Source organism: Barbatula barbatula (genome assembly GCF_947034865.1).
Source record: "Barbatula barbatula genome assembly, chromosome: 20".
Lineage (NCBI taxonomy): Eukaryota > Metazoa > Chordata > Actinopteri > Cypriniformes > Nemacheilidae > Barbatula > Barbatula barbatula.
In genome coordinates, this window is record NC_136783.1 from 8433945 (window position 1) to 8458212 (window position 24268).

The window sequence follows — 24268 nt, forward strand, 5'->3', positions numbered from 1 at the left end:
CAGTATCAGTGCTAGTGAGATCTCTAAATGGATCATTTCTTTTGGATCGTTTTAGCCACATCCAGTGTTTTCTTAAGGGACCAGTTGAATGAATGAGATCCGTTTGCTGCACAGTTTCGTTGATTTGTTGTGCAATGATTTATATAACGTTAGTGGATGTTATATTCGCAGAAACGCATATAGTTCGCATGAACGCCTATGCAGTGATGATGATGATGGGATGAATTCATGGAGGGGGCGTTGCTGCGCTATACATGCCACAAACGCACAACCGCTGGCCGTTTAAATGAACGAGCTCATATTAAGGCTCGTTTTACAAGAACACTGTTATATAAATGATATTTTTTTACAGTGTTTATGTGTGCCGAGTTTGTTAAACATTGGGTTTTTGAGCAACGCAAAGGTTGTGGGTTTGACACCCTTGTAAGTCGTTTTTTAACATTAATTTACATACATTTTGCATGTAATGGCTGAGGACAGCATTCAATGTTATAGATTCTTACATTTGAAATTACGGCATAGAGTTAATGTGCGAATGTCAGAAGTTCAATCAGCACTGCTTTAAATACACTTACGGGTATATGAGATGAGTCACCTGTTTTCACATATTTCCTCAAACATGATCATTCTGAAAGACACTGGATGAGTGGAATGGTTACAGTATTTGGCTTTTATCTGTCTATCTGTATGTCTCAGAAATTGACACATGAATGTCTACATAAACATCCGACACAGGGACATTTATCTATTGATACAGACTCGTACTGTAGAGGACTGGTGGTTCTTTGCATGTTTGCTCATTTGAGGTGGAAAGGACTTGAAGATGTGGGGTCTCCGGAAGGGCAGAACATCTGTATAACTAGTTTTAGTGGGGCTTAACGGCTAACTTAATTCAGAGACCAAGCCAATGGAAATATTTAGAGGAAATGATGGTTCAATGTTGTACAGATTAGAAGTGTCTTGTACATTCTGTCACCTTTTGACATTATGCTGATGCATACACTTTAATACTACCTTACTAGATGTAATGCAGTTTTCCGTATGCATGAAATGACTAGAACACTGTATCCCACAACAATGTGCTTGACTTACATTTACATTTAGTCTTTTAACAGACGCTTTTATCCAAAGCGACTTAAAAAGTAGGGGAAAATGGACTTCCAGTTCAAGTCAAACGAATCAACCATGTTTGATGTGTAAAACAGTGTAGCGTACCAAATTGTATACTGCTTTGCTTTGTCTGCAGCAAGCAATGAGGTAGTACAAAGCTCATCCAATTCCTTTGTGCACGTTTTAGTCTCTTGTTTAGATTAAGTATAAAATACTTCCTATTTACCCAACTAAACTGCAAAGAATTTCATTTCTTTTCTCTTTTGGAATCGCAACATTTCCAGAGCCCAAGTAACCGTAGCATGTACAGAAACAGTTGGGGTTCCTTGAGTAATATTCAGTTTCACTAAAAACATAAACCTCTACTGAGTCACTTTAGCCAGAGAATGAACAACAAAACTGGCGGGTACGCAGTGGCAGTGCTTGTGTGGATATGTTGATGGATGGTTGGCTGCTGTTGCGTAACACATGAAACTGGGACGTGGAGAGTAGGAGGAAGGAAAAAAATCTCATTTAAACAGACTGTCATCTTCAGGAAAGGTGGAGGTGTATTAGGCTTCCTCATGCTTCGACTTGCAAGACGCACACCAAAATTAGAACATAAGAATGAAGGATTGGGAGGAAATCAGGGTGTGGCTGTGATATTGAACGTAAACCTACCTAAAGTACCCAAGTGTCTTGCCTTAGTTCACTGAAATTTTTTAAAGCTGATGTCATTTACTCACCCTTGGGTTTAAAGAGAGAGTTCACTCAAAAATTGAAAAGTCTGTCATTATTTACTCATCCAATTGTTATTTCAAACCTGTATGACTGTCTTTCTTCTACAGAACACAAAAAAAGATAATTTGAAGAATGTTCATAAACAAACAGCATTTGCCGCCAATGACTTACATTGTATGGATACAAAATCACATTTCTCCAAAAATCTTCTTTTGTGTTCCAAAGAAGTGAAAGACAGGAGGGTGAATTAAGGATGAAAGAATTGTCATTTTGGGACAATGTCCTTTTAAATGTGTTGAAAGAACATATTTTAGTGTTTCTCAAGGGACGTCATAGAGAGCATTAATACAAACACAAACAGTCCGTTTTTTCCTTTAGGTCAACTTTAGTCACAATTGGGCACAACAAACAAACCGAAAGTATATTGCTCCCTCACGGTCGACTGCCAGCCACACCAAAACACAACATAAATTCCAGGCCTGGTCCTCTCTCGTCGTACACTCCTGTCGCTCGTCCTTTTATGCTCCCGAGCTTTAATGCTCATCGGCCGTTCCCTCACTGCTTTCGTCCTGCCTTGCTCATTACAATAGTCTTTTAAAGAGAGTTTTAAAATGTTTATAAATAGCTAAATAATAATACATCTGGTTTATAGGCAAAGGCAATTGAGGGAAACTCGTTGAATCCTGAGGTTTACTGCTGTCGTCACAGTTTTGTATATTTCGTGCTTGGCCAGTAACAGAAAACATTACAGATTTCATTGTTGGCCTTCCATTATTTGCTTTTGTGTGTTTTATAAAAGCATTGTTAGTGAATCTATGCAAAACAGCATGAGATTTGCACCACAGCCTTTTTTACAAAGTCAAAGGCACAATAACACACCTGTCACAATACTCTTCATTCAGTCTTCACCCGTGACCGCCGGCAGCCTATTAATTGACAATGCAGTAGAACTGGCATGATGCTTTGTGTACAAAACTGTGAACTCCCCTCACACCTTCCTTTCACAGAAACATGCATGTTTATACACACAGAGGTTCAACGTTACAATGTGTTATCTGTGGTTGACATTTATTAAACCATCACATCACACAACAAAAAAAACAAATAGTCAAACAACAAAATCAAGTTTGTCTGAAGGAGGTAAATCTTCTTACAGTTTCATTCATAAAAAACCTGATTTACTGCACCGTCACACCCAACGGCAATGAGCTCACTGCCTTGCAGAACAATTTCCAAGAATGCCAAGCAGTTGATGGCCCTTTTATAAAGATGCTGCTTATTATCTTAATATGCTTTTATTATACATTATGTTTGGTCCTCATAGTTACAGGAAACTACCACTTTTCTCCAGGCTTCCCACGGTGAAGGAAACTGACAGATATAGAGGTTATGACCCTGGATCACAGCATGTGTTTCTAATGGATGGGCTTCCTTAATCGGCTGTCTGGAATGCATGAAGAATGTATGGTTTAAGATGACAGCCAAATGAACCTGAGAACATGATACGAGCATGGCTATAATTCTTAAACCATACTCTAATACACTGGCCTAGCTTTAATTGAAATACATTTGCTTTATAAGGGGTTGAAATGGAAAAACGTATGTATTTAAACCATTGTGGCTACACTTTTGTAGTTTAGTGTAAATTCAATTAACAAATCAGTAACCTGTGAAAGGTCATGAAGTACATTGATTTTAGGGCAGCATTATTAATGTACAGTAAATAAATGGTATTTTTTAATTAATAATCAAAGCCTTGCGGTTACTTTAAAACGCCTCATCCTCTCTCCAAATCTGTTCTATTTCAGCAGGCTAACCTTTTAATTCATTCAAAACCTTAAATCAATTCCTGCTTTAGTAAAGACACAACCTCATTCAGTCCTAAATGTCAACAGCATGTAATCCCTTCTCTTGTGAATAATGAATATCTTCCTAATACGCATAAAGCAAGGAGAGCTGCTATCATTTGCACTGGATTCATCAGGACTGGACGCCATGGCAACAGGCTTTTTGGAACGGAGGTGGATTGCTACCTCTCCCTGTGTGTTTCACATGAGTGACTTTTACCGTCTATTTAGTAATAACCATAAATGAATTTTTATTGATTTCCTGTGATTTGCTAATGCTGATTTGATGTATTAAATCATTAGGTCAAGACAGAATAGGTCGATATTAACCTGATACATAAATCTGATTCTGCGTTGAAATAAAGTACTACGAGAATTGAATGATGATTCTATTCTGGCTTCTGATATTTAATTGTTAGCTTCAAATGGAAATGCCCAGTAATCCTGAAGGGTTTATGTCATGAAACAGGTTTTCAGAGCAGGTACGTTCGCATTAAGTCAATTGTTAGACCTGGATTAAAGCCTGAATCTCATCACTGTCTGCATACAAAAAGAGCTTTACAGAGCATTAGATGGAAATAAGTGATGTAGAATTGATTGTAACAGAAAACAAATAAACACTGCGGGGGATAATGTTAGATGGATCCGGATTTATTTATACTTACGTGTACTTTATATATACGCACTTAATTTGTGTAAAGATTGAAATGCCATCATTTCGAAATTGCCACAAATTTCTTTGCTTTCACAAAGTGATTTCACTTAGATTTATTTGACAGGACAAAATGGAGGTTTTAACAGTCTGTTAGGACCCAAGCGTTCATCATAAATCAAATCTAAAGGGAAGAAAAGCCCATAATAAGGAATTACTGCTGTTTTCCTTAAAAGAGATAGTTCCACCAGGCTTCAGGAGCATGCTGGGAAAACCAGGATGTCTACTTTCATGTAAAGACCGTGCCACCGCCATTCAAGAACTTCAAAGGAGCAGAAGAATTTGAGATGTTACTCTGTTGGGTGAAATATTTTGCGGGAGTTAGCAAAATAAATATTTATTTTCATCATGCAGTCAAGGCTGGCAGTGTTTATATAAGTTTTTCTGTCTTTTTTTAAGAAATAACAGTTAATAAGTGTCCATAATCTTGCATTATTTATCTGAATAATACTAAACTTGACCTTTGGAATCTTGCGTTTCTACTCTTCTGGATGTCAATGGACCATGGCATTAGCCCAAAGCTTATATGTTTGGTGTTGCTATGGCAACTATCAATATTGTAATAAGGGATACATAAAATGTTTGGCAACTGTAAATGTGAAAATATTCGGCAAAAAAGGACGTGTGATATGATCAAGCAACAACCAGTGCAGCGAGAGAGAGACACGTGCGCTTTATTAATGCAGCAAGTATAGCATTTTAAAGTGTCAAGAGAAAGAAACAGCACAGAACTTGCCCCGCCGGAGTAGAATTCTGAATGAAAGTGTCTTTATCGGGCAGTAAGGTTGGGAATCAGAATCGAAAGGAATAGGAATTTATTTCAATTCCTCGTATCAATTCCTGTGTGCATATTTTCAGAAATGTGCTTGTGTTAACTTGTAATAAAGCAAAGGAATCACAAATAAATATATCTATTTTTTGCAAACCAGTCAATAAGCAGACTATATGATCATAGAGATTGATATCTAAATGTTTTACTTCAACAGTGGAATCGAAACTGGGAATCAATAGGAATTGGAATTGTTTAGCAGAATCGGAATTGCTAAAATTCAAGTACATTTGTGTACTTCAGACTGGACCGGGCGGTCTGACAGTAGCCCCGTCGCTCGCGTCATCCTGTGACATCATACAGTGGTCGCGTGCACAGTTCCACAGTTCAAATTGTCAAAGTATATTCTGTGTATAGACCTATTTCTAAGTGCGATGTGTACAAACCGTAAGTAGGGTTAATATTTGTTCGGTAAATGCTCCGTTCACTTCTCAGAACAGTTACGGAGACTGGAAGCAGTTAGGCATGTAGTGCTCACTTTATACTGTTTTGTCTAACATATAAATGTGGACACAAAAATCAGGAAATAAATAATACTCAGAATATAAATCGGAGCTCAACGTTTAAGCACATGGTCTGAGTTGAGGGCGATGGGAGACTGAGAATGTTCACTGTCACTTCATGCTCCATCATTTGATCCCCCTAGTAATTATTTTCCATACAGTTAGTAGGAATATCTTCACATGAGCCAGTGGCCATTGGTATAGTCAATACCAACATGATTGAGAGTAAATACATGTTGGGCAATATGTCATTCCATTGCATTACTCATGGCTTCAGATGTACTGTGTCTGGCAGAACACATTTAAAAGATTACACAGATAAGTGTGAATTCTTTTGTCTGCCTATTGCATCAAATATTGGATTGGGTTATCTCTCTAGACAAGAGTATCTCTGTCTGTTAGTCTCTGTTGATGTTGTTAAGTTGGAGTTTGCACAGTGAGTCAGTTAATACTGTTAAACAATGTCCCATCTTTAGGGAGGAAGTATGAAGGTTGTGTCATAAGGTCATAACTAAGTGCAAACTTCTTAAATTGATGATGCATTTGAGAATTGGTCAATGGGCCTTATATTCATAGTGGAGATTGTGACCAATGGGATTGCCTTTGTTAATTTGTCTACTCGGTTGGATTTGCCCAGCATTTGCATCCTACTGTACTGTACTGTATGGTGATTTTCTATGCTGACTCTATTGGCGCCTGTCCGGGTTTGGAAACAGAGCAATTGTATGGATGTACTGTTGCTTCCTGTGTCACACAAAGATCAGGGCGAAAGAACAACCGTTGTGCTGTGTTTTCAAGAAATAACAGAAACCAGAATGGTAAGGTCATGAAGAACACGATTATGTGGTCTTTTATCAAGATGAGCTCTACCCGTGTGAAGTAATCCTTTATATCTTTTGTATCTGTAGAAAGACACAATGAAGGTACACATTGTTGAAGCCTACCTAGGGAGACTCCTTATCCTGTGCGACACTAAAGGCAGGAAAAGTACAAATCCTTTATGAATAGTGACGCATATTTTTCTGAAAGAACCCAGGTCAATTTTGGGCAACAAACTGTTTAGATGGCTGTTTAGCATGATTAATAATATGAACAACTTGGGTTAACTTATTGAATTCGATGGTAATGCCATTGACTGGGATGTCCTATGCCTGGGATTTTACTTTAGAAGCACTTAATAAAATTATATACAAGATTTTACAGTGTGGTCCACGCTGACTGGCAAAGGATTTTATTATAGCGGTGAAATCCAATTCATTATGCGATCTTGGGGGATATTGTGTACTTGAACGAGGTCATAACTAAGTGCAAAGGTCTCAAATTGATGATGCGTTTGTGAATGGGTCACCGGTTCTTCTATTCATTCTGGAAAATGACTACATTTCTCTGAGGTTTTAACTAAATATCTATCTATAAAATGCTTTTGGCACAGGTTTTTTAATACCTTGACTATTTTTAAAGATTTATAAGAATTGTAATATTCCTGGAACATTCGTGAGCATGTGATGCTAGCAGGTTTGAACCTTTCGGTGAATTTGAATGTAGAAGGGAAAATATGCATTTTAAGATTTTGCAATCTTTCATATGCACAACACAAAATAAGATATTTTGAAGAACACATTGACTTTCATTGTGTGGACACAAAACCACCGAGACATTTCTAAAAATGTCCTTTTTTGTGTTTCACAGATGAAAGAGTCATATCATGATGTAGATGCACAGGTCACCAAACCTGCTTTTTTAGGAATTGTTGACCAAAGTTCTGATGTGTTATCTGTCTGAAAGAATTATGGAGTATGTCGACACTGACCAGTTTATTTGAGGAGGTATTTGGTCGCCTGTAAGATGATTCCAGTGATAATGAGAGGACATGTTTTGTCTCGGGTTTTCTCATCCTTCGCAGCTGATCATCACTTCTGTTTCTTGTCAATTTGATATGTCCCTCTTGAGCACTATGGTAAAACATATTTGTGTATTACATCTTTGACTCTCTGTACAGATCGGGCCCTCTGTTTCATACTTGCTTAGTGTGGTTGTCGCACTAGTGTGGTTGCTTAGTGTGCTTTGGATAAAGCATCTGCTAAATGACTAAATGTAAATGTGGTTGTCTCCAAGTCCAAACTACTCACAGATTGCATGTGAATTATACTGCTTAATCACTTAATTTGGTTTAAGTACAAAATGCAAGCTTGGGCGTTTGGGTTACGGCGTTTAGCAAGCCTTCGACCTAGACATGAAACTTTGCTGTTGCAAGAATGTTGTCATATTAAAACAACCTTATAGTCACTTGCATAGCTTCAAACCCAAACAACATGTTTTGCTTGTCATGGTATTGTGACATCACGTTCTGATCCAAACACTGTCTTCAGCTGTTTTAAATGCACAATTATGTTTTATTAAAGTGAAGTTTAAAGCTTTCACAATGAGTAGAAATGTATTTTTTGGGGGAAATGTTAATATTTTGAGTGGAATAGTGCTGTATTCAATTTCAGTAACCTCCTTCATTACTTACAAAGATCTGTGAATTTGACGTGTTGGGGTCAGGGGTTTATGGGCAGGTCAGTATCACAGTCAGTCAGACATCTCAGTGCAGTGGTTCGGTACTTCCTACATATCGCCACATTTTGTGTTTGCTTAGGCAGAAGAACTAAGAATTGAGGAATTGTGAGAACAGTGTTGTCGTTTGTGAAACTGCGGTGTTTGCTTTTAGATGTTATGAGAAAAGTGTAACACTGTAGCAGGAAGTTTATGACAAAAAGTGTGATCCATAACGTTGTTTCACGGTAATCTACACATCCATCTGCAAAAAGCAGTGCCTTTAGATTTAATGATATCAATATTGATTGTGGATTACGTGTTTCTCAGAGACTCTACTAGTGATTTGTGTACATTATTGATCCAAACATTTCTGTAAGCTAGTGGATGCTGCTAACTGTTAACTAGGGGTGGGCGGAATGTCCAAAAATCTGTTTCGCGGAATGAGTCATTTATTTCACGTTAATGATCTATTTCACGGCAACAATCTCCCATTATAATTATAATATCTTATACTTTGTTTTTCTTAGATTTATTTAATTTGTTAATTACAGTTCATGTGAATGCTCGCCATAATTTAGGCGAGTTATGAAAATGCACTAAAGATATCAAATGCAGTTTATTATAGCAATAGCAGATTTATTATTTATTTATGTTTATCTTCTGGCTATACCATATGTATACAGTAGCAAGATAGACAACATGTATAAAATTAAAGTATGAATGTATGAACAAACAATGTGAGTACAGTATATGACTGGTGTTATAAACTGGTGTTCAAGGGCTCTTTGCTGCAGGTCTTCATCGGTCTTCACTCTCTAGTAGATGCGCACTTTAAGTGTCTTGCGACCCTCTTGTCTCTATAGGTTTGTTTACTCTTGAGCTTGTCTTGACTGCAAGTCTCCTAAATGTCTCCTAAAACGGGGGTTAGCGGCGCGCCATGTCAAAGCACTCACTCGGCGAGCATCATCGTCCGGGCATTCCACGGAATATAGAAATCTCTTACGGTTGACATTTCATTTCATTCCATAGAAACGGCATATTCAGTCATACTGCCCAACCCTTCTGCTAACGCTGGTGTTTTGTGGTCTACAGCTTCTTTTTACACAGCTACACAGCTTTCTTTCTCTCCTTTATTTAGTCTTTTGACCTCCTTTGAATTTATTCATAAATATTTATACAACATAAGTTTACAAACAGCCTCTGTTGACAAACGCAGCCAGTCAGACATACTTTTGTGTTGTATGTTGAGGTCATCCTCTCACACCTAACCAAAAAATGATGTTTACCAGGTCCATGTAAAATTCTATATGAATGTAGAGTGGAACTCTCTTGCTGTCTCTGGATTCATCTGGTTTACATAGAAACGTCAATGTGTGTACCGCATGTTATCCGTCATGCATTTGACTCATTCTTTCTGTTGCTTGCTCAGCTCTCTCTCTCTCTCCTATTCAGGCTCTGTGTGGTTTGGACTCTTGCCTCTCCACCTTCCGCTGTGCTCTTGTCTCCTCCAAAGCTTAAACTCATGGCCAACAGATGGACTTATCAGGAAACACGTCAAGCTGCCATTATTAACAACACTAATGATAGTTCCCTAGACAGTTGTCTGACCAAACATGCTGTACTAAAAGTCTCCAATGTCCACCCTTATAAATATTGTATGGCTGTGATTTAAATGCAGATATATTTCAGTCATAATTCTTTTCTTTTCGCATTGAACATTGGCCGTTCTGTTAAAAAATACATGATGTGGAAGGAAAACAGGCTTTTTGGTGTATGTTGGTAATAGTTTTGTCCTCATGAGAGGTTTTGTCCTGTATCTTTCCTGTTCTCTGTTTGACCCTAAACAGGTGTTTCTGTGTTTTAGAAAAAGACTTTCTAGTTACTACAGCGTCAGTCATAAAGAAGTCAGATAGTCTTGTATCAGTAAACGTGCTGTGAAAGTGCTAACGGTGCACTTCCAATGTTATAATGTCATTAAACTGATTTCCGTGGTCAAATACTGTTAACATGCCGCATACGCCACTGATGACTTGCCCAGAACTTGCAATTTTAAACAAAGTATGAATCCCCACTGTGGGAATTTCACAAGACCAAAAAGACGTAAAACTGCGCAATAGCTGCACATTTTTCATAGCTGTTAAAGAGCTGACCCTGGCGGACCCAAGACTGGAAAAATCAGGACGGCTGAAACATTGTCGTTTTGTCTAATGTATGGCTGCTGGCAGGAGGAAAGCACATGCTCTGTGTAATGCATGCTTTGTGTGCTCAGAAGCCCCAGTTACCCAACCAGCACATGTGTTCTTAGAGAGATTCATCTGGATGCAGCACAGCTTGGTTATGTTCTGACTGCGAAAAGAAACACAGAAAGTGTATATGTGTCTTATAAAGGCAGGAATGAGATGTCCATGCCAAAGTGTGCATGAATTTGAAGCATAAAACATTTTGTAGCATTTTAGTAGCGTTATAAGGTCCACTTATAAGCTTAATAAAAGTTTATCGTACCATAGAGAGTTGAATATTAGTTTTTAAACCATTGACTCTTTATGAAATATGGAATACTGTGGTGTTTTTTATAAATGACTTAACTTTGCACTGCGCCCCAACCCCAAAACGACCTCTCTTCACTTCCTGTCATGAGTTATTGTGTGAGGGCGGGGCTTCAATGATGCTCTGACCGCAATTGGCATTCAATTCTGCCTCCATTTTGTTAGCAACGCCAAACTTCCAATGATCCAATCAGTTCTCAATGGGTGAAATCAAGCCCTGCCCTACATTTTTCCTATTTCAGAGGCCGTTTCACTTGGAAGTATCTCACGATACGAAAAAGACAATCTCTACTTCTGTTTCATGGTGACTTTAAGCAGGTTTAATATATATGGTGTACTGCTTAGTCTTATACACTGCCGGGGTAACTTGAATATTTCGTTGGACCGCCTTTAGCTTTGATAGATAACGGTTCATATTCAATTTTAAGCAATCCAACAGTAACATATGTATATGTGTTTAAGAATTATTTTTCAAGTGATAAACCTGGATTTTATCATAGTTTTAATGGGTATATTGCCCTTTGCTGTTGGATGACTTTGTAACTCTTGATGTTTGTTAATTCAAAAGACACCGGACTGGAATGACCACAATACATCTAGAAATGAGGATTCAATTAAAATTTGGAATGGTCTCTTAATTTTCTTCGCAGCTGTATGTGGTTTAAATATAATCATTTATATCATTTATATTGATTCGCAAAAGCTTTCTGTCGCTTCCTATTTAGATAGTGAACATGCTCTGACCTTCATCTGAAAACATCTCACAATCTTACAAATGAAACACAGCCAAGTGTGCTAAAGCTTTAGTGCTCATGAGATCAAACACGTGACCGTGCCCTGTAGGTCCAAATGACAGTGACAAAGTGATCCACCCCCCTACACAGAATATAGTGAAGAAGACACATACATGAACATTACAGTCGGGCCACATATATGCTGTCACATCAGTTTAGTGTCTTCTTCAGAAACGACAGACCACCTTCAGAGTTCATATAAACATTCAGGGAAAGACGAGCTCTCATGATTCATGAGAATCAACTTCAGATCATTCTATCTAGCAGCCTTGATGCTTTTCCATAGAAACATGCCATACCTAAAAAATGTGTGAAGTGATGACATGTTACACACATTTGCCTTAATTTTCACAGTTTCTGTCCATATATCGTCTATCCCTTTAAGATACTATTATTGGTTCAGTTAAGAGCCTTTCTCTCTCTAGTTCTCTCTGACAGCTTCCTCAGCTCTCCCGCGATTGCTTGACCAACGTGTCGAGGCTTATCCCTCTGCTCCAGTGTCCTCGTGCCAAAAACAACACCCCGCTAAGAGAATTAGCCTCTCGCTCCAGAATCCTGGCACTGATCGGTTAAAAAAGTTACACGCTGGCTGGTGCTTCTCTATGAGTTCCTGCTCACTTGTACTTGTACGTTCACTTTTTTTGCACATAGCACCGGTGCTACAGAGTTTTTAACGCTTAATATTTGACCATATTAAAGTACACGTTAGTGTTTACCACATTTTATAAATGTACTAAAAGTACATTAGTTTATCATCTGGTTCAAATTAAGCTGACTTTCATTTTGGCGGGTAGTCGCGAAGACGCTTGAGCTTCAGCTTGTTTGAAAGTGGCTTCACACAAACAGTGAAATGCTCGTGAAATAAACTTTAAACAACTCTGTGGATGAAGTTCATGTGTTCATGTCCTCGTATAGTAAGGTGTGTCACGCTTGTATCATGCAAAAGTGTGCAACTCATTCACTCATAGACACACAGGACAAGAGGACATATTTAAATAGAATATTTCTGCTTTCATGATTCCTTCCATGTTTTCCCACATCGCGCAAATTAGGGCTCTAAATCAATGGACTCGAACTGGCTGGAAAGCTAGTTTTAATCTCAAAATGAAAATAAAGCGTGGTTCGCCCGGGTTTAGTAATCATATACGAAGAAGCACAACGACAAATGCACTTCACACAAACACGCAGCTTTGTCAGGTGCACCTGCCAAACTGTATAGCATGCATGCTACACTATTAAATGTATTCGTAGCACAGACAGATTTTTCCGTTGCATGTGCGACATATATGTAGACACTACAGCCCTGCTGTGTATATTCTGTCTGTCCCCGGAGAGCCATCCAACGCCGCATCTACTGCCAGTCTGAAACAAACGTTTGCTATTTGGAGAATTATTCTTGTGGATAGAAGATAGGATCTTTTCTGACTTTTTACACAGGGAAATGTCTGACCAAGCTCAGATGAGTTGTTGTTTCTCAGGGCTCAGTTCTTGAAATCTTTCAGACATATTTTAGTGGCTGGGTAATGCAGGGATTGGTGTACATGCCCCAGCTTTCTGCTGCTTGGTATGAAGGTAAATCGGTAGCAAAACTTGAGAACATGTAGATTTTAATTTTTGTAATCCGTGACAGATTTGAGAGGTTGTAGCTGTCTATTTGTGGTTGCAATTCAAATCTGAATCTACAGGTTCAGGTACAGGTACAAATACTTACTTAACATGTTCACAAATTAAAATCTACATGCTCTCAAGTTTTGCTACTGATTTACCTTCATACTTGGCTGCAGTGCTGGAATGTGACGTGTGGCTCACCTCGCTTGTATGAAGCATGTCTGATGTGTCCCATAATCCTGTTTTGAGTCTTGCACAATGGCGGTCAATGAGGAAATCATTTGGATCTAATCTATAGATGTACAATTAAAGAGATCACCCTAATACATCATTTCTAGATGTTTTGTGGTCATTCCAATCAAGTGTCTGTTGAATTCAAACAGAAACAAACCTTAGGAATGACTTAAAGCCACCCAACAGCAATGTAAAAGAATGAGAGAGTGCTTCCAGGAGGTTTTGGACAGTAAAAGACAAGATAGGATTGTTGAAGAATTTATCATCTGTAGGTGGTAATGTGGATGAGTTTTCCATCCAGATGGCAAGGACATACTCAAAGCTCTTTTTTTGCGACATGTCTTCTGGTAATGCAACCACTGTGGTGAATGACCATACGCTAGTGGATTGCTTTGAGCAGAGGGTGGGTGTATTTTTTTCATCTCTCTCCCTGAGATATTTGAGGTTTGTGGAAAGAAGTCAAACCACAGTCATTTTGGCACGGTTGGAATCATCTGGCTGGGGAGCGTGCTGCATGGGTGGCCTTAAGAACGCCACATTGTGACGTCATGTTGGTCTGTCGTGCGTCTTGTTAAGTATCATAAATTGCATTGAATTTACTTCCATTACTTACGATCAGGTGTAATTATTGGTTTGTGGTGCTCCACATCAGCAGAACCAAAGCAAGCGATTGAAAACAAGATTGCACGTTGGGTTTCAAGTGCCTTGAAAACTTAAGGGCTCCATCAGATATGATATGACACATTTATGTTTTCAGTGGCTAAAACAGGCCTGATCTCACACAGTCCCAGACAACGGTTTACAAAACAAGCCAGCATAAACACAATCCCCCAACATTGTCAAAAGCAATTGCCATGTAAAGCGTGGGAGATACCCCGCCAGACTCCATTAGCAGATGGGTTGAACCTCCAACTCTTCTCCACAAAGCTTGGTTGGATGGCCAGAGTAGGCGGTTAAATGCTGATGTAATATCTGAGCATTAAGGAAAAGGGAACAGGATGGATGCCCACAAAGCGGTAAATGTAGCAGTGCTTGCTGAAGAACGGATGATGTACTTAGTGCAGATGTTTTTGCCTCAGTGTTGCCTAATACTTGGCGTAGTCCTTTAGCTCACTTAGGGAAGAGGTGCCATTTGCGCGCCTGCAGTTTGCAGAGGAACGTTTGAAGCCAAAGTAAACCCAGACTGGCCCACACTTTTAGGACTTGCTTTTCCCCTCACCACAAATGATGTCTGAGCTCTTGGGTTGGGTTTTTTCTGAACTGTCCCTCAAGCAAACACTCTGCTTCTCTGGGGAACTGATTGATCACTTCACAGTCCTGTCATTTTCACATCTTTCACTCTTATTGCACAAGGTGTTAAAGAGGTCATATGACACGGCTAAAATGATAATTATCGTTTGTTTTAGATTTAATGCAATGTGTATACAAATATGCAGGGTATGTGGAAAATATAGCGTTTTTAACCTTAAATCTTGTATCTCATCTTTGCCCTGCCTCTCTGAAACGTGCAGATTTACGCTCTGAAAAGCGAGATGTGCTATGATTGGCCAGTTAACCAGTGTGTAGTGATTGGTTGCATACTGCAAGCGTGTGATGGAAATGTAACGCCTCATATTTGGAACATCAGGTTCCAAAGCAATGGTACTAACAAGTACGCCCACCTTACTTACATTTGGGCGGTCTTAGTCGAATCATACCACGAACTGACGTAGATTTGCGGGGGATTGGTTACACAAGGAGTAGCAGGCAGGTTGGGTGAGCATTTGCTTTAAGAATGCCTCTTTTGTTCCCACACTTTAATTTGTGCAATTTTACGTGTCTAATGCATGCATGGGCAACTTATAACACATAAAAACACATGTCTGTGCCATATGACCCCTTTAAGGATTCCTATTCTTAGTTGCTTCTTACACACAAGGAACACTTCTAGCATTTCAATTTGATGGTCAATTGACCCTTCTCTTGGAGTTTGATTGACAGGCGACCATACCAATCATAATGCTGATATTATGTGCCCCCTGGTTCTATTCGCCATTTTGTCCGACAATCAAACTATAGAGTTTAACCGGCTGGGCAGCTTATTATGTGGGTTTAGGTCCTTCGCCATTGTTTCAGGCCATCACAATGTACGAACACGATACCATCTAAAAGTCATGTCACTGTGGAATCTTAGTTGTCATAATGTACAACAATAAAAACTACCTTAAACAGACTCCTAGAACAAGACTTCTCCAGAGTTTTCCCTAATAGACTGTCAAATGATCTGCGTTGTAATCCGCTACATAAACACAGCCAGAATTTTATTATCGGAGGTAAAATTCTATCTTTATGGTCACAATCATATTTTCGGACATACCAAAAGGTGGAGGGCCTTTGGAAGGGGTCAACCAGGCTCTACCAGCCTGGCCAAGTTGGTCTTCAGCTTGTCAATTGGTTAAGCTGGTTGTATTCAGTTGGTTTAGCTGGTTGACCACCCCAGTGCCGGTAAGAGAAAGTTGCATCAACTCAGTTCACTTCCATGAACAGGTTTTTGCTCAGCAACGGCGGTTCATGGTGCCGGTTCGTAAAAAGTTTAAAGGCGGTTTAAAAGAGGGTGTTGAATCTCTGGAAATGGATGTCCCATATCCCCACTTTTTATGACTGGGGACGACTCACTCCATTAGACATTAAGAATACACGCCCTCACAAACAGATGCTGTGCAGCTGATGGGCAGCATCTGAGCCTGTCATCCGCTGCAGCTGAAAAGTCTTCCTCCACACCATCTGCAAGTCATTATAACACCGTTTTCATGCTTCTCCAAGTGTGGCACAGTGAAAGGGAAGAGAAACTGGATTATACCTCAATGTTACAGCTAGCACGGTTGACGTACTTCACAGTGATCTGGGAGGCTTTCACGATGTCGGTGGGTTTGGAGGGTGAGATCCTTGTCATTATCTCCCAGCACCACTCTATGATTTGGAAGGCGGTGTAATTTCAGGGTGATCAAAAGAACTGCAGTGACGTGTTGAGATGTTGCTCGTTGGTCTACACAACCGCCAACCGCCCTCAGACAAATTGATTTTGTGTGACATGGTGGCATGAGTCAGTAAATACTGTACTTTAAGCATGATCATAGTTGACTGTGTATTTCGCAAGAGATCCATCAAATTTGTCATTGCATATCATTCTAACACATAAGTTAAATTTCTTTATATCAATATATAGGCGTAACCCATGACATGGCAGTGTAGAGATAAGTGTTTATGAGGAAAGGTGAGGAAGACGATTATCTTTTAGCTTTCTTTATAACACAACCAAATGTTCATATAAATATTTTCTGGAGCAATGTTCCTCATGTTTGTCTTTGTTTTGATACATTCTTAAATATTTACAAGTTGGCAACTACATGGTAAGGGATTTGATGGGTTTAAACATTATGAATTTTCTGGCATTTAACATTAAGCCAAGCTGAAAAAACATTTCAAAACCTGTTATACTTGGCATGTTATGTGTTTTAGACAACAGAGACTGGTGTTGTAATGCTTAAAACAAGAAACACATGCTCTTTATGACGGAGGACATATTACATGATTGATATAATTTAAATATAGGTTTTATCTCAAATAACAAGCTTTCAGTCAATAAGGCTGTGTGGATTGCTATTTGAACCTAATTGGATCACATGACAGATTCCTGTGCTAAACAGGAAGTTAAAGGGATATTTTACCCAACACTTTATATTTCCCCATGTTTTACTCACCCTAAAGGTATCCTATTTGTGTATAACTTTCTTCTTTTAGAACAAGGCAGTCTGGATTGTAATTTCACCTATGCTGGCCCTTCCAAGCGTTAGAATGGGAGATTTTCAAAAAGTGCATCCATTGATCAAACAACTGCTCAACACGGCTCCGTGGGGTTAATAAAGGCCTTCTGAATCGAATAGATGCCTTTGTGTAAGAGAAATATCCATATTGACAACTTTATTCACGATAATGTCTAACTTCCATTGTGCGTCAGCCGCATGTGATACATTTGTTGTATATGAGAGGATAGCATTCATGACGCGGACATGTCGTAAGGTTTTTCGATCATAACGTCGTAATCACTGGAAGGTATGACATGCGCTATACAAATCCTCTTAAGCATGCGCTGCTGATGGACAACAGAAATTAGATTTAAGATTAAGATTATCCTTTATAAAGTTTTCAACATGGATATTTCTTTTAAACAAACGCTTCGATTTGCTTTTAAGATTGTGTTGAACTCTTAAAAGATAAACTTGAATTAAATCGACCACTTTAGTCAAGTCTCCTTGTCCCATTGGCAGATATTTTTGCTTGTATTTGGCAATTTTCTTGGAGGAAAAAAAACATTGATTTGAGGAAGTTTTTGTATTTTTGCAGCAAATTGAGTAAGACTAGTAAATATGCGAATTTATGATTATACGTTGATACATTCGCTTCCACCAACATTGTGGCAGAATTATTTAGTCACATTTTAGAGCATATAAATCATCAAGTTTGTGAATGGACACAAAATTCTTCATGTTGCCGTAGGCAGAGTAGTTGAACCAGTTTTCCTCAGCTGTAAAACCGAACCAAATTGTCTTGCTTTTCTCCAGCTCAAAACATTATTCTCTGTTCTGTCTGAGACAATGCTTCTCATGAACAGGAACAGCACACATTCAGACCATCTGTTCGACCGGTCCAGTACATCACCAATCTGTCATATACTTGTGTTGATTTAAATGGCATCAACATAATCCTAGCCCATCTCTAACACGTGCACATGTGCTTTCAGAGCTGTTTTAAACGGGTAAAGACAGTATTAAATGAATTGTGTCTTGTGCGTGCATAAATTGCAAAATAAATAAGGCATCTCACATTTGTTCTTTTGGTTGCTTATAAAGTAAAGACTGTAAATAGTGGACGCGTGTTGTGGACACAGATTGATATTCAGTGATCCGTTTGCTACGGGCCCTGAAGGCTCCTCTCATTCAGCGGATGAAAACGGCCCCTGTGTTGGCCTATTGAGTTTGTTTGCTAACAGTCCGGGCTTTGTTAGCGGACACAGCTCAGGGAATGTGCTTAGCTGTGCTGGAGCCTGGACACAACATAGCATTTTAGTGGACTCGCAGGTGTCTTTATAATTCCCCACATCTGAGTTCATCCTACATATGGAAGATGTATAGCTGTACTGCAGCTGTGTGAGCTCACAGTGGGCTTGTGTTCGGGTTGAAGTCTATCATTTCACCAGATTAGACGAGAGAAGTGTACATATTTTATAAATGATGGTTGCTCAGTTGAAGAAATAACTGAGACAAACAAGAAATACAGTAACTGGATTACTTATTGAGTCACATTTTTCCCCAAATTGTGACTTTGTCTATCAAAACCCAATAGGTTCTTTTTCTTTTTTCTTCAAAACAAATTCCTCCATAATGCAGCCATAAAAACAACTTTGATATCTTTATCAAAGTTTACTCAAAAACTGTGTAAGGCCACGATAAAGATATTTTGGAAACCATTTTTGTGCAAAACAATAAAACAATGTAGATAAAAGCAATAATTTCAGTATTTAAAAACATTTATTTATTCCTTTTGAATCAAATGTAATGACATTTTTATTTCCATTAAATTTTGAAATGTATCATATAGTCATATTTATAGTCTATTATTTATAAATATGTTTTATAATTCGATTTGGGGACTTTAGCCTGCATTTCACTTACAGGGTCACATTTATGTCAACAAGCCAGGCCAGGAATTAAATTTATATTATAAAGTAGCTAATTTAAGTTTTCTGATTTGTATTTATTGCAATAATCTTATTTTTGCATAAACATATTATTTGCATTAATATATTCCAGAAAACTTACAACATACAAGCAATATTCAACATACAATAACACACAAGCACTGAAGTAAGGGTTAGACATGTGGAACTCACATTTTTTTTAAAACAAATGTAAAAATCCTTTCATCATAGACTATCCGTGCCCGTCCTTCACACAGGGCAGCAACTTTACAGCTTCTCTCTAAGAAATTTTTAAAGCCCAAGAGTAACATCACACCATTTTAACAGACTGTGAAATAGAGGATGTCTACAGCCAAGCAAGGAAATTCCATCAACAAAACTACAGGACAGCAACTCAACTAAAGCAATGTGACTCTTTCTAGTTGCACATCGCTGTACATCCCTTATGCGTTATACTCCAGGCCTCTGTATTATTCCACATCTAAAATGTCAGTAAATGAGTTATGAGGATAGATTCATGATTCACGGGCACACATGCGTATACATATATGCACTTGAATGGAGCCAAGAATAGCTTATGGATGGCTGGGAGGCAGCACGCTGGAGCCAAAGATGAAAGACACACGTGAGCCATCTCCACATTGTCCATCCGCTCGCTCATGTGGACATTACTACATGTATCATACCAAACGCTATTCCCAACCCAGGGGTTAAACGATTGGCCTTGTCTGAATGAATGCACTCGTATACAAAGACACTCAGCTGGTTGTGGTCTAGATGTCCATTGAGAATCCCTTCAGTTGGATTTTTTACATTAGACACTTATCTAAGTGAGGAATGTTTGTGATGAAGTCATAAATTGTTTGATTTTGTTCATAATACCAACCTGAATGAAATTCATTTGGGTTTGGAACAACATGAAACGGATGAAATTGTGAAAGAGTCTTAATTTCAGTATGTGTTTTGTGCTGTTGTTTAGTGCCTTGATGTTCTGGCAGCTTAGAAATGCAAAACATTTGTAGATCGGAGCGACATTTGTTCTTCGCTAGCAAGCATTTTAAGCACGCACATGACACAATTAATTTAACATTGTCTTTTCTCATTTAAAGCCGCTCTGAAAGCACGTGTTAGAAATGGGCAAGGATTATGTTGATGCCATTTAAATCAACACAAGAATATATCAGATTGGTGATGTACTGGACCAGTCGAACAGATGGTCTGAATGTGTGCTGTTCCTGTTCATGAGAAGCATTGTCTCATAAGCTGTGATGTTATCACATGTCATTGAGTCTATGGTTTCATGGAAGCCGGTCGCAGACTCCCAGGAGAGTTTTATGCAGTTTACAGTAGCTGTGTAGATCACCATGCTTTCATGCACATTTTGAAATATCTCTTCAGAAACAAGTGATGAAGTCCTTGCCTAAGCCCTCTTGGGCAAGTGCTCCAACATGTGGGGCGGTTGTGCTTTGTGCAAACCAAGTTTGAATCCCGACTCGTAGTCCTTTTCCAATTCCGCCCTACTTTGGTTCTTCTCCCACTGAACCATCGAAATAGAGGCAAAAAGCGTCAAAAGTGAAAAGTAATGGAAACTGAATTTAATTCACAAAAAAGTTTCTACGCTCAACTGGTTTTGACTTGTGTGAATAAGAGTTAATGCCAATTATGGGGAATGGAACCGCATTCGCTGAATAAAGTGTGACGTAGTAAAGGTTAAAACCATGTGACTAATTGGCTGTTTCCGCGAATAATTTCTTTCCGGTTTATGGGTCTTGTTTTGTTTACCGCTGGTTACTAGGTTAGCAATAGCACCTTCATCCACTTCAACAACTGGATGGAAACGCATCTTTTTGTCAATTGTTTATTTTCCTTTTTTTCCACCTTCTAAAAGATTCGCTTCACATTTGGATGTAAAACCCAGCTAATGTAGAAGTCTCACTGAGTCTGGTGTGGTTTTTCTAAATCTCTATTTTAGTGATACATGTCAGCTTTTATGATTTTCTAGAAGTGTGTAGAATAGATAAAGGGGCCGTATCTTGTTTTGATGATCATAACAGATAAATGATCATCTACAGGGGGACCGAATTCCAAGTAAACAGGCTATTCTTGCCTTAAAGAATGTAATGATTGTCTACTCTCTATACTGTAGTTGTTTATCAGAATGGACAAAGAAGCCTATTGCCTCAGCTGTCAACAGTGTTTTAGGATCCATTACCTGAGCTCACTTAATAAGCCCACCTACTGGGCAACTTAAAGGACCACCAGCTTGTCAGTGAACCCAGCTGAACCTTTTCTGTCTTCACATGGAGTGTTCATCCTCAGCTGTTTTCTACATGCTTGGTTCCCTACTAACAATAGCTCATTTGGGAATGTGACATCCCTCCTGCTCATCACAAATGACATGGAGTTCAAAGGTTGAGTGGATTATGAAGACATCCTTTAGCCTAAAAATGAAAACAAAAGAGATGTTCTCGCATTGCACAATGTGATTGTTTTTCAGTTTATTGCTCAACCCTGTGCCCTGTCTCCAAGATCAGCCCAAGAAATGTTCTCAGTGATGATCCACACCTTCTGTAAGTGCTGTTTTGGACAACAAGACTTGTAGCCCCAAACCTTCCCTCTCTCTTGAGAGAACCCGTCAGCTGTGAGACGCAGGCCAGTGTTCAGCCTAATCTCTGATGTTTTTTCTTCCCAGAAAAGAAACACAACATTCATATATCTAATGTCACAGTTGTCTCAGACAGTCACAGTTGACCTTTGCATCAAAACTGCAGTGAGGATTTGTATTCAACACTGTCTCCATCTTGTTGAACCAACGATGACAGGTGTCAGTAAATGTGTGTGTGTTGATCTGTTGAGTATTGATCTCTCACTACTTCATAAAAATATGTCTCGTTGGTAGGCAGAGTGGAAGACCCCCAACTGCGACCTGTGTGACCCACATAGTAGTTGCTATGACAACTGACCTTTGTGTGTGTGTTCTTTCATTTATTTAAAGTGTGTTGTGTGCGTTTTGGGCTAATGGTTGAGTGGCCTCAGGAGGGCAGGGGTGCATTAAGGAGAGAAACTGTGTGGCAAAAGATAGCATAAAGGATTAAAGGCCTACTGACCTTTTAATTCAAGTCTTGTGACAATATATCCCAAAGCAAAAGGTTTTTAATCAGCTTATCTTATGTACAGAAAAACAAATAAGCAGGTTTTGAATAAGAGAGCACTTATACATGCATGGTTTTATTGTGTGTGATTATTGGAAGCACGTCATTTCAGATACAAAGTGTATTTGTGTCGTAATCTTTTGTAATTCCCCAAGTTGGTCCAAATTTGTATGAATTCATTTGTTTTGACGAACACCGATAAAGATTTGTAAAAATGCTTGTAACCAAACAGCCCGTGGACCCCATTGACTACTATAGTAGGAAAAAATGCTTTATACATTTCTTTGTTCTGTTGAACACAAAAGAAGATATTTTGAATATTTTAAGGAAAGCAAACAGTTCTGGGGCACGTTTGACTACCATTGTCATCTTTCCTACAACGGTAGTCAATGGTGGCCGCAAACTGTTTGGCTACAGGCATTCGTCCAAATAAATTTCTCCGTGTTGAACAGAACAAATAAATGTATGTATCGAAGGTGAGTTAATGAAGACATCATTATGCGATCATACACCCCGGTTGTGTTACATTAAATGCATATTGGCACCACACGTGTCAGTTGGCTCGCCAACAAGGATGCGTGCTGATTATTGCTTTATCACAAATAAAAAGCAAGCAATATATATGTGACATAGCAGATAAACGTGCAAGCTCGCATGCAGGGCTAGTCGTATGCTTTTTTTCTTGGTCTCCTCTGAGCCTTGCCTGAGTAAGAGTAAGCTAATGTGATAAATCTAACAGAGCATAAAGCACATCAAGTATGGAGGGCTAGCGAGGGACTCGCATGAAAACCTCAGACGTCTCGTAACAACTGGGGCGAGCCGACAATTGCAGTAGCTTTTAGCTGGAATGTAAACTTGATTAGGAAGGCTTTTAGATGGTGTAAGATTAGATATAGGCTACGTCGTCATGCATTTATGAGGATGGATGCAGTATTGGTGTACATAGTTATTGAAATTCGAACTTATTTATAGAACATTTTCACACTTCAAAGATGGTGTTGCTTTTTCTTATTTCGTACTACTGGGTTACACTGTTTACTGATAATAAATGTACTAGAATGTAAATGATTTTGTCCGTCACAAAAATACATCATCAGTCAGATCTGGCTGTGAAATACTGTATATATTTATCTTAAAAATATTGCTTTTTACTTTGCAGGGCAAACATTGATGAAGTTGAGACCGATGTTGTGGAAATAGAAGCCAAGCTTGATAAGGTACGTTCTGTGTGTGTCTTCTCTACCTTGTTTAATAGAGTCGTAGGTTGGAAGGCTTAGAAACACTGAGCTAACTAAGGTCTAGTGCATTAGTGGATGAAACGGCACGGAAAATGTGCTAAATCCCAGCTTGTACGCCGTACAGGATTAAAGTGAGCTAGGAGAACCCATTTTGCGGAAGGATGTGGAGAACATTTGCATCACAGAGCAGAAGCGGCAGGAGTCTCTCTTTCTCTCAGTATTAGTCTCATACATGCTTCACGCATGTGTGCACCAATACACGTGCTACATGCTAGCAGCTTTGCATTCTTAATTTTCCACTAATTTAATGACAAAGAGGAAGAAATCAGCCTGGCGTTCCTCAGCATAGATCGTATTTAATGACCATAGACGAAAAACACAGAAGCGACATTAAATAATCATGCCTGGTTCACTGGAAGGGTGAAAGGCAGAAATTATTATTAGGCCCTCAGGGCACCAAAGCGGTTTAAATAGTATTGATGTATAGGGCTCAGAGCAATATAAAGTCAGGGACCCAGAATTCATCGCGACAAGCATAATTTCCTCCCATGTGATCCACTGTTCATTTATTTAATCGCTTGTATTCAACATCGTCATCTCAATATAGGATTAACCAACAGCACAGTGACATTTTAATGATGCAGATGATGATGGTGATGATGATGATGGCTAATTGACATAATTGTCTTTCCTGAAAGTG

General features: G+C 38.9%; 1 protein-coding gene across 1 annotated transcript in view; it reads left to right on the forward strand.

The window, feature by feature from the left end:
* Positions 1–24268, forward strand: part of acap3b (ArfGAP with coiled-coil, ankyrin repeat and PH domains 3b) — a 48818-nt gene that overhangs the window by 554 nt on the left and 23996 nt on the right. The window contains exon 2 of the mRNA XM_079483145.1: positions 23490–23547. Coding sequence (XP_079339271.1) covers positions 23490–23547 — 58 coding nt within the window. The remainder of the gene's footprint in view (positions 1–23489; positions 23548–24268) is intronic.